Source organism: Erpetoichthys calabaricus, chromosome 2 (genome assembly GCF_900747795.2).
Source record: "Erpetoichthys calabaricus chromosome 2, fErpCal1.3, whole genome shotgun sequence".
Lineage (NCBI taxonomy): Eukaryota > Metazoa > Chordata > Cladistia > Polypteriformes > Polypteridae > Erpetoichthys > Erpetoichthys calabaricus.
This window is the reverse complement of record NC_041395.2, coordinates 107,751,371-107,763,646: the sequence shown is the minus strand read 5'-3', so window position 1 is coordinate 107,763,646 and position 12,276 is coordinate 107,751,371. Positions and strand designations below refer to the sequence as shown.

The 12,276-nt window shown below is 39.4% G+C and overlaps 1 protein-coding gene across 1 annotated transcript in view; it reads left to right on the top strand.

Moving 5' to 3' along the window:
* Positions 1-3,418: 3,418 nt before the first annotated feature.
* The window catches only part of LOC127526612 (hatching enzyme 1.2-like), a 34,985-nt gene continuing 26,127 nt past the window's right edge, over positions 3,419-12,276 (top strand). Inside the window, exons 1-6 of the mRNA XM_051922508.1 lie at positions 3,419-3,481; positions 3,579-3,597; positions 5,742-5,792; positions 9,556-9,702; positions 10,441-10,558; positions 11,091-11,269. Coding sequence (XP_051778468.1) covers positions 3,419-3,481; positions 3,579-3,597; positions 5,742-5,792; positions 9,556-9,702; positions 10,441-10,558; positions 11,091-11,269 — 577 coding nt within the window. The remainder of the gene's footprint in view (positions 3,482-3,578; positions 3,598-5,741; positions 5,793-9,555; positions 9,703-10,440; positions 10,559-11,090; positions 11,270-12,276) is intronic.

The window sequence follows — 12,276 nt, the reverse complement described above, 5'->3', positions numbered from 1 at the left end:
AAACATCAGAAGCTAAAAATTATCGTGAACACATTCGAGAATACAACTCTTCTCTAGCGTTTGCTTCCATGGGTGCACTGATAATTCAACCTCCTGGCCATGGACCATACTGTTTTAAAATACATGGGCAAATTTATCACCAAATCTCTCCACTATACGCTAACCTCTCCAGGATATGGACAGTTGTATGTTTTTGACACAGCGCAAGCTACTGAAGTACGCTTACAAAATAAAGCAAACTGTGCATGCAGCGAAAATGTACTTCTCCAGCTAGATTCCATGCTCAGAACCATCAACACCTTTGCTAAATCATACAAACACATGCATGAAATCGCTCAGTCCAATCCAACAGCATCTGTACGAATGGTTTTCAAAGAAAACCCTAGTCAGGATTTACGACAATACAATGCCCTGACATGTCACACTGATGTTGCAGCGATTTTTGTCGGAGAAGATGGCAAACCGCCTGCCGGAATGGGACATTTGCATCTATCCCATAGGCAACTACTGTAAACAGATTTCCATGCTCAATATGAATTGCGATCCTATGGTTTACCCACTTTTATTCCCTTACAGAGACATTGGCTGGCACAAAGATTTACAACATGTTCCTGATAAAAGAACCGCCAAGCAAATAAGGCTTACTCGATGCCAATTTTACGCGTACAGATTACCAATGAGGAATACATTTAGTATTTTGCACTCCAGTGGCAAACTATTCCAACAGTATGTCGTAGATGCGTATGTTAAAACAGAGGGCGCGCATCTCAACTATCTCAGATTACATCAACAAGATCTGTGCATGGAACAATACAAACGACTATCAGACGCACTGCAAGCAAACGCTGAAAATAACAACGTACGTGTAGGCAAAATGATCATATTACCGTCCACATTTCCAGGAAGTCCAAGATACATGCAGCAAAGCTATCGGGGTGCCATGGCCATAGTATGTAAATTTGGAAAGCCTGATTTATTTATCACTTTCACATGTAATCCTGCTTGGCCGGAAATTCTACATGCACTGTCGGATACCCAAAGACCAGAGCACAAACCTGATACCAGTCTTCAGCCACGGTCAGTTGTACGTGGCTTTTTCTAGGGTTAGATCTTTCTACTCATTATCTGTCTTCTCCACCAAAACACCTATGCACAACTGCGTCTTTCTTTCATGAAGTATTTATTTTTTCTTGATTTCTGAATTCCTTTCTCACCGTTTTCCGTTCCTATTCTTACACCGCCGTATGCTACGGTCAACATCGGCTAGTGTCCTATATAAAGTCATAGGAAAAAATCTGAGGTTTAGATTTCATCTTTCAGGTCACAGTACTCTTGGATGCTCTGCTAGATCACATAGTAGACAATAACTTTTTAATGATGACATCTAATAAGGAAATAATGGATTAAACTCTGCCTAAGGCTCATGGAATGGGCCACAAAGATCAGAAATCTGGCCAAAGAAGGGAAGCAGAGTCATTTGCAGTGCTTCAGTTTAAGTACTGTTAAATGTGTCTGCCAGATCCAAAGTCATCCTCTCCTCAGTGTGTTAGGGTGTAATCAGAAAAGCATAGTAGCTCAGCACGCGCTTTATCAAAATTGCTCAGATGTGTGTGTTCTGTTTATACTTTATAGACACTTCTCTAGCAAATGACATTATCATCAGGGACAATGTAAGCAGCACAAGCATTGATTAGGGCCAGCCTTGATTTCTGTGCACCACTAACCACCATTTTCATATGCTGAAGTAATAAGGTAACACTCTAATAATATTCATATGATAAGATGGCTCTCAATGGACATAAAACATTCATTAAACAGCTATTTATGATAAAGAAAATGAGAATTACATAGTTAGAACTAAGTAATTTTGGTGACATCTGAGGCAATGCGAGATAATTTAGTAGCCTGTTTCGATGGGCCCAAAAGACATAGACCAGTTTGGTCCAGCCTTGATTATCTCTTTCCAAATCTTTCTTTTATTGTGGAAACCCTGTCCTACATTATGCAAATTTTGTCTTACAGATGCAATACATTCCTCTAGGAGCTCATTGCATATGAAATCACTGCACTTGTTTGCCTTGTAACTGACTGCTTCAGGCAGTAGCATGTAAAAATAGGTCCATTGGCTGCAATGAAGAATTTCACCATCCATTGTTTAATCTGCAGTATGTTAATGTTTCTTATGCATTTACTGGTAGAGGCTCCCTAAAGAAGCTTTTTGCCTTTTATGTGATTACAGTAAGACAACAAAAGAGTTCTCCAAGATAGAGAGTTCAGAGGTGATGTCCATTCAATCTCAATTTTATCTTGAAATCACCAGTGTATGAAGCCATTTGTATGCCCATTTGTTTTCCAACTTGCTGAAGTAAAAATATTTTCTTTCTACCCAGAGAACATCTGTTGATTCTGTTGTTTAAATGCTTGGCTGGTTTCAAGGCATGAAGTCATGGTGAAAGATACCCAGCTCCTCATTGGCTATTCATGCTCATATTGTGCCAACGGTATGCTGCCAGGTACAAGTACTGATTTAATCTTTGCCAGGCCGCAGTGATCGCCCTTTACTCTCTTGGCCATTTATAAACATACTAGTCATTTAGCCCGTTACAATAACGGGCGCTAGAACAGTAGTGCATAAACATTAGTAGGAACAGTCTGTATTAAATGGCAAGGGACCTTGACCTCATTCTGTTTGTTGGTCGTATTTTACTTTGTCTTTCTGCCTTTCTTTTGTTGATGTTTACTTGCTGAGCTGACCGTTCTTCGTGGGCTGCCGCCGTGTATTGTGTTTCTTTAATTTTCTATGACAGTATTACTGTCTTGTACGTCCGCTGGCTTGTACGTCCATAATATACCTTTAATTTTCTCTGGCGGTAATACAGGCGTGCGCGTCGGTAATATGTCTTTAATGTCCTCAGACAGTAATACTGGCTTGTATGTGGCTGTAATATGAGTCACTGTATTGTGTACCTTTAATTTCCTCTCGCAGTAATACTGGTTTGTATTTCCGTAACTTTCTCTGACAGTAATATCGCGCATTGCACCGTGCCCCGCGCATGCGCACTTCACCAGAAGACACACACACACGGACACCTGGACGCACACAGGGATTTTATTAAAGAGGACAGTTCTTTATTTTCTGTTCCTATAACCATTTTCATACAGTTATTGACAAACACATGAAAATAACACAGGGAGATTACTTTATTATGATTGTTAATTATTGTTCAGATCTTAACATCTTGTGGTGATATCTATCACAGACCAGAGAAACTGGTTGTGCAACACCATACTGCATTTGCAGATTAGCTGTCTATCATCAGGGTATGACCCCCTGCAGTCTTAAATGATTAGACACACCTCTCAAGTATATAAGGGATCATTTAAAGGGGTCTGAAGCATCCAGTAAGCCAGCTAGACAATGGGCCAGACAGTTCTGCTTGTGATGCTGCTCAGCAGCTCACTGTTGGTTAAGCCACTGCAGGTAAGGAGACTAATACAGATGTGGTTTCTTTTAAATTGCTTTGAAAATGTGCAGCTTGAAACTGAATTTTGTGTTCTCATTTCTTTTTTCACTATAGGCAGATCCAGCTATTGTAGGTATGTATGAATCAGCATTCTCAAATTCTAAATTCTTTCTACTGCATGTTTGAATTTTTTTTTGTGATGAATCCAAAATATAAATACTGTCGGAACAATGGGGAATCTTATAATAGCTAAACTGGGAGAAAGCAGCTATGCAACGTAAGCTTTCTGCTTAGGTCAGAAGGACATTTATGTTAGGAAAGGCACAAAAGATATGATTCCTGTTACAACAAGGCTGTGACAGGCCACATAGGAATGGATTTTGAAAAAGGGAGAATAGTTAGGGCCATGAAATCAGTGACACAAGAGAGTAAATACAAGATCAAAAACAAGTACAAAATGAAAAAGAAGGCAAAAACACATATTATTATTATTAATTCTCTGTACCGTTCTTGACTTTAAATTGTGCAATAGGAATTATTGCAAATATGTGCACTTGAAGTATTCTATGTGCAAATTTGCCTTATCCCTTTTCTATGACAGCTACATTCTACCATCTTGGTAAAATGTGTCAATCATCTACAATATGTGAACACTTTCAAAACACATCTTTAAGTCTGTAGTCATCTTTTCAATTTAGAGGGAACTACAGAAAAAATAGTATGTAATTTCAAAGTTTAGAAGTTGTCTAAACTTGAACTGATATTGCATGAGAATAGAGTGAGAGTATGCAGTAGGTGTTAAGAACAGTGGCAAAAACAACTGGAACTGAATTACCTTTAGCATGGGAAAGGCACTATATAAATAAATGTATTATTATTATTACTATTATTATCTTCATCATCATCATCTAAAATTACGAGCAACAGAGACAGAGTAACAGAGAAGCAATTAAAGCATAGTATTTACTTAACAAACACCAGAGCACCAGTAAGTCAAGTCAAATACTAAAAAAATGAAGAGTTTGATCATTCAACTATCTGCTTTAAGAGAGGGAAGAGGGAGGGAAAATAGGAAAAAATGAACAAAAAATTAGGAAAAAAGGAAAAAAACATTATTGAAAAGTAAAAGTACATGAACAGGTTATTTTTTCACCAGTTTGTACACTATTCGCACTTTTGTCAGATTACCAATAAACTTTACACTGTTGTTCAGTAGAGATGTAGCCAACTCAGTAATTGTACGAGGTACGTATTGCTTCACTGCCAAATGATTTTTGCCAACCATTAATGACTTGTCAAAAACAACATTTTGTTCAAGTATTTAAAGTATAGAAAATATTACTATCAGCGTCTCAAAGACACAAGTAAGTTTTTATCAACAATTTTTTCAAAAAGGATTTCTCACAACAGTACAAAATGATAGTAAGTATTTTTTCAACTAAATGCACACATCTGAGAACTAAGCTGTAATATTTTTCACTCATCATCTGCTGTCCATATGATGTTTCAAATGAGGGCTTTATCCACCAACACATTTTAACATGCCATCACTTATAAACAATTTGAAATTCTGTAATGGATCCTCTGTCTCTGACACACCTGCTTTGTGCTGTTGAAATTCATTGAATGGCATCTTTAAAAGTTGTTGTTACAATATGCACATTTCAAAGTGATGTCCTAAATTACTGTTTGTGCAAAATTGTCTCCTTCATATACTTCACTATCACAGAACTAGAATCTATGCTGCTGTCACTGGTCATTTCTGAAGAACTGTTACTGTTATAAAAATACACATCACTCATTTCAATAGCTCATACTCAGCTCACCTGCTGCTGCAAACACTCACTGAACAACTGCTTTCCATAAAAACTAATCTGCAGGTCAGAGGAGATAGATATACTGTAAAAACTCATTAATGACGACTTTCATGTGGACATATTGTCTCCGTGAAAATGGAAAAGGGGTTAAAGAGAGCTCAATTGGCTCTATTTAGCAGCAGGAATACGTATTTAAAAAATAAAGAACAATTATTTTTTCTTATAATTCTTGATTAATTTCATGTCCCTGTAGGTCAGTGAGTCCTGGACTGCAGACCAGGTTAGCCCTAGCACCAGTCCTGCCCTGTGTATGTGAAGTTTAAATCTAGTAAATGTGATGTTCATGTGCACTGTGTGGAAAGCCCTTTGTTTTACTAACCTCACTTGATAAAAAGAGATGAATTGTTTGATGTCTGGCTTAAAATAAGACTGACTCTATGCTTCTGTACCTTACATGTAGAGAATTCTGAAAATGTGGATATCTACACCCGAATTGCTGCAGTTAATAAAGGTAAGAAGTACACTTAATATAAGTTTGTTGAATAAATAACAACTGCATAATTAAGGTTATATAAATGAATGTAGTAGTACTAGGGTGTTGTACCGTGTTAGCCATTATGAATGTAGAGAAAAGCCAAGCAAAATGACACCTTTTATTGGCTAGCTAAAAAGATTACAATATGCAAGCTTTCAAGCCAACTCAGGCCCCTTCTTCAGGCAAGATGTAATCCATAAAATTTACATCTTGCCTGAAGAAGGGGCCTGAGTTGCCTCGAAAGCTTGCATACTGTAATCTTTTTAGTTAGCCAATAAAAGGTGTCATTTTGCTTGGCTTTTCTCTACATAAATGAATGGTTTAATACATCATAACAGAAGAGACATTTCTAGCTACATAAAACAGAGAAAAGAAGACACAAATCAGAAAGATGCACCTATTGAGAGGGAAAAATCTAATGTTATGTACAAATTGTCAGATAAACAAACAAACAAGAGAGAAAGCAGAGAGAAAGTGATGGTTACAAAGACTTAAAGATAACAACCTACAACAGAGTTAGGCTGCAGGCAGACAAGGACAGGAAATGAAAGAGAACTGACACAACTCTTTTTAGCCATGAAATGATACCTTGGCATTCCAACTCAGAGGTTCTTGAAACACACTTCATTTACTTTATGTATCATCCTTCTATGCCATCCCAAGATGTTCTGTAAACACCTTGAGGTATACTTAACTTGTTACTGTCCATATGCTTTAACAAATATTCTTTATAGCAGCACTCTTCTAGCACCATCAGGAGGCTATTTTTAAAATATATAGCTTAATTGTTTATGACATTTTTATTTTACAAATAAAAAAAACTTATTTTATGTTTTTCTACATTAAACACTTTCCCATACTACTGTATTAAAAAAATACGCATTAGAAACAAATATATAATTAAAGTGCCTTTCTACAAAAAATGCCATGCTGGTTGCTTTATAAATGCAGAGCTTTGGTAAAATGGACATATATATATACAGTATATATATATATATATAAATATATATACTGTATATATATATATATAAATATATATATATATATATATATACAGTGCATCCGGAAAGTATTCACAGCGCATCACTTTTTCCACATTTTGTTATGTTACAGCCTTATTCCAAAGTGGATTAAATTCATTTTTTTCCTCAGAATTCTACACACAACACCCCATAATGACAATGTGAAAACAGTTTACTTGAGGTTTTTGTAATTTTATTAAAAATAAAAAAACTGAGAAATCACATGTACATAAGTATTCACAGCCTTTGCTCAATACTTTGTCGATGCACCTTTGGCAGCAATTACAGCCTCACGTCTTGTTGAATATGATGCCACAAGCTTGGCACACCTATCCTTGGCCAGTTTCATCCATTCCTCTTTGCAGCACCTCTCAAGCTCCATCAGGTTGGATGGGAAGCGTCGGTGCACAGCCATTTTAAGATCTCTCCAGAGATGTTCAATCGGATTCAAGTCTGGGCTCTGGCTGGGCCACTCAAGGACATTCACAGAGTTGTCCTGAAGCCACTCCTTTGATATCTTGGCTGTGTGCTTAGGGCCGTTGTCCTGCTGAAAGATGAACCGTTGCCCCAGTCTGAGGTCAAGAGCGCTCTGGAGCAAGTTTTCATCCAGGAGTCTCTGTACATTGCTGCAGTCATCTTTCCCTTTATCCTGACTAGTCTCCCAGTCCCTGCCGCTGAAAAACATCCCCACAGCATGATGCTGCCACCACCATGCTTCACTGTAGGGATGGTATTGGCCTGGTGATGAGCGGTGCCTGGTTTCCTCCAAACGTTACACCTGGCATTCACACCAAAGAGTTCAATCTTTGTCTCATCAGACCAGAGAATTTTCTTTCTCATGGTCTGAGAGTCCTTCAGGTGCCTTTTGGCAAACTCCAGGCGGGCTGCCATGTGCCTTTTACTAAGGAGTGGCTTCCGTCTGGCCACTCTACCATACAGGCCTGATTAGTGGATTGCTGCAGAGATGGTTGTCCTTCTGGAAGGTTCTCCTCTCTCCACAGAGGACCTCTGGAGCTCTGTCAGAGAGACCATCGGGTTCTTGGTCACCTCCCTGACTAAGGCCCTTCTCCCCCGATCGCTCAGTTTAGATGGCCGGCCAGCTCTAGGAAGTGTCCTGGTGGTTTCGAACTTCTTCCACTTACGGATGATGGAGGCCACTGTGCTCATTGGGACCTTCAAAGCAGCAGAAATTTTTCTGTAACCTTCCCCAGATTTGTGCCTCGAGACAATCCTGTCTCGGAGGTCTACAGACAACTCCTTTGACTTCATGCTTGTTTTGTGCTCTGACATGAACTGTCAACTGTGGGACCTTATATAGACGGGTGTGTGCCTTTCCAAATCATGTCCAATCAACTGAATTTACCACAGGTGGACTCCAGTTAAGCTGAAGAAACATCTCAAGGATGATCAGGGGAAACAGGATGCACCTGAGCCCAATTTTGAGCTTCATGGCAAAGGCTGTGAATACTTATGTACATGTGCTTTCTCAAATTTTTTATTTTTAATAAATTTGCAAAAACCTCAAGTAAACTTTTTTCACGTTGTCATTATGGGGTGTTGTGTGTAGAATTCTGAGGAAAAAATGAATTTAATCCATTTTGGAATAAGGCTGTAACATAACAAAATGTGGAAAAAGTGATGCGCTGTGAATACTTTCCGGATGCACTGTATATATATATATATAGTGGCAGATCACTGGGGTTCCGACATGGCCAGGATGCCTAGAAGGTGACTGTTATATCTTCCGGGTCATGAGGAGGCAACCGCCCTGGAGCAGGAGAGGACCACGGGAGAGGAGGAGAGACTTTCCAACTCAATGGGACCCGTGGCCACCTAGCCTCCTAGAACCCGGGAGACGTTTACTTCCGCCACACTCTGCAAGTTGGCGGAAGAGCCTTCCAGGGACGTCCGGAGTGCTTTGCAAACGGCAGCACTTCCGCCACACCAAGAAGTGCTGCCGGATGGACATCATCAGCCACCTGGAGCACATCCGGGCAGGAATAAAAGGGGCCCCCTTCCTACAGTCAGGGAGCTAGAGTTGGGAGTGGGAGCAGGACGAAGCTCCCATAAGGAGAGGAAAGGCGGCCACGGACATTGAAGAAGCCTGAAACAGGAGTGATTAGTGCTGAGTACACTGTGTGTGTTTGGGACTGTGTTTATTTATGTTTAATAAACGTGTGACTTTTATAAAGATGAGGTTTCCGATTGGTGGTGTCCGGGCAAATCTCACAATATATGTATATCTTTTACAAGTGCAGGCTAAGTGATTTTCTCTGCATCAAACAAAAGAATAAGTGGTGGTGATTGAAGATGCATCCTATAGTTTATAGTCTACCTTCTAACCACTAGGCCACACTGCTATAAACAAGGTGTTGAGGCTCAAAATAAAAATAAGAAATGTAACTACTTCCACCAGCTTTTAACAATTACAATGCAAAGTGATAAATACAGTAATACCAGTAAATACTGTGAACTGAAACATTCCAAACATGTGAAATTATTCTGCTAGAAGACACACATCATGCTTACTGTACACGTCACGTTTTCCATGCCTTTCTTGCGTATTTTTTGGGTTATTCCTACACCACATTGAGAAACGCTGTCCTTAATATTTGGTCAGTAAGATCATTGTTTCATTTTAGTTTATGAAAGTCCTTTAAAACTCTTGACCTTCTGCCTTTCGGTCTACATGGCTTGTAACTGTTCTTTCTCCTTAGGCAACCTTGTGATGCTAAGAGAGCTGGACATCAGGAGGGTAATCAACAGAAATGCAATGAAGTGTTTCGACTCTAGCACTGACTGCTTTTGGTCTAAGTCGTCTGATGGGACTGTCTACGTACCTTACACAATTTCATCAGCCTTCAGTATGTACCTGATCTTCTTGTTTATTGGGAAACATAACTATTTAATTTATCCACCAATCTGTCCATTTTCTTAGCTCACACTTTTTAGAGCTGGCTCACTGGTAGCTGAAGCCTATTCCCATAGCAAGAACTCCCCACAGATAAGTTACCAGATTATTTGAGGTTATATGCATGCACATACTTATAATAAGTGGAAATGCCCATCCTGGTGTGAGGTTTCACTCAGTGCTGTCACATCCCAGGTGTATTCCAATCTATGAACAGACTGAAATCAGGTGCATAACAATTTGAAAGAATACCACAGTGTGTAGAGATGCTGCCACCCAATTCCAATGATTTTTTATCTGGTCACTGACTGTGTAGTGTTTGTAGACTTTCTCTAGGTACTCCAGTTTATATTCCCATCCCATAATCCTGCAGGTTAGTTTGATTCAGGACTTTAAATTGGCCAAGTGTGTGAAAATATTATTATGTATGTGAATGTGCCCTGTTAGACATTCCATTGAGGGTTGGTTCCTACTCTGGAAAAAACAAGCTGGCCCAGAAAATGGATGGATGGTTGTGTGCATAACACTGTAGCACAAAAGCATGTAATGCAATATGCCAGACATGATTAAGCAGGGTGCTTATTTATTTGTTCACATTCTTTATCACTGTGACCAGAAAATTAACAAGTGTCATCCAAAACTAAATAAAGTCAAAAAAGCAAAATCTTCAATGTCTATTTTATTTTGATAGATGATGTACAGAGGTCTACAATTCTTGATGCCATGAAAACGTTTGCCTCCGAAACTTGTGTTCAGTTTATCCCTCAAACTAATGAAGTGGACTATGTCTCCATTGAATCTGATGTGGGGTAATTATTTATGATTATGTCTTCTGTTGGAGGGAAGGGGCTTTCAAAAGGTAGCTGTTTGCTTTTCATTTTAAGTTACATATAATGGCTGATTCTCAGATGGGCGACATTGTGGCATAGTGGGCAGCACTGTCACCACACTAATCTGGCTTTCTGTATTTGAATGTCATGTGCAGGTGTTGCCTGTAAGGAGAGTTCCTGTTCTATCAATGCCTGTGTGGATTTTTCTCTGGGTGCTCTGGTTTTCCTCTGACATCTTCAAAGATGTACTGGTTAGGTTTTACTGGCTATTCCAACTTGGCCCTGTGTGATTAGAATGTAATGGGCTGATGTCCTCTCCAGGGCTGTTGGGATAGGCTCCAGGTGTCGGCAACCTTGAATTGAATTAAAAAAGTCTACAAATGTAGTGTTAGGATTCCCGAGTCATAACTCTTACCTTCAAGGTGCTGTTTCATGGGGCATGCAGATTAAAGGTGGCATTCAAAAGCATGTCTGATTCTATGGCATCTTCTTATGATTTTCTTTCTTGCAGGTGTTACGCATACATTGGGAAAATAGGAGGTGCGCAGACCGTTTCTCTGGATGTGAATGGCTGCGTGTATAATGGAGTGATCCAGCATGAGCTGAACCATGCTCTTGGGTTTGTTCATGAGCACACCCGCAGTGACAGAGATCTGTATGTGGAGATCATTTGGGAGTACATCTCAGAGGGTAAGTTACAAACAGCAAACAAAACTGTGACAAAGTTTTGTTCACGTTTGTCACAACATTCAAAACATTCAAAAGATGTCACTAGAATTGTTATTAAAGTACAGCTGTGATGACTTGACAGCATTTTGAGTCTAGGTAGCATTTGGTCTACACGTCACAGTTGCACAACTGCCACTATCCTTCCATTTTCTCAGCCATTTTTTACCAGTAAAGAGATGTGGACAGAGATGGAAGGTATAAACACATTTTAGACAGGGTGCTGAGGGACAGTCCCACTCAAACTTACATGCTTACAGGTGCCCAGTAGCTAATGTGTACTTTTCAAAGCAAATGTGTGAAGAAACAAGAATACTTTGGGAAAAAAAATTAATTCAGACTAGGGTAGAATTAAGGTGGGCCAATATGTCAAATGTTCGATCTGATTCTACATTTAAGAAAAAATCAATACGAATATCATGATGTTTACCACTTTTATTTGATTTTCCACAACTCCTTTTGAAAATCGACAAAATCTCCAGTGTGTCTATGTCGTCTCAGCCCAATGTGCCTGGTGGTGATAAGCGATCAGAAGAGCAAGAGTTTAGAACAGTGTATCCAGCGTTAGCTCCCTTGTTGGAATGAGTTCTTTTGTAATTGCGGCGTGTTACATAACCCAAATCTATATAGATATGATATTAAAAGGCGATACCCCTTCCTTAGTGATACGGCAGTAAGAAATCACATAGGAGAAATAACTTAGCTTTCTTTAATGATGATTTACGTAGCATAACTAGGGAATCCATTCCCGGGAATTCGGGAATCCCGCATGTCATTCCTGGGAATCCCGGGGATGACACAGTGCACGGGCAACTCACATGTGAACGGTTTTAGAACAACCAACACTTATCTATAATAATAAAAGGCAAAGCCCTCACTGACTGACTGACTGACTGACTGACTCACTCATCACTAATTCTCCAACTTCCCGTGTAGGTGGAAGGCTGAAATTTGGCAGGCTCATTCCTTAC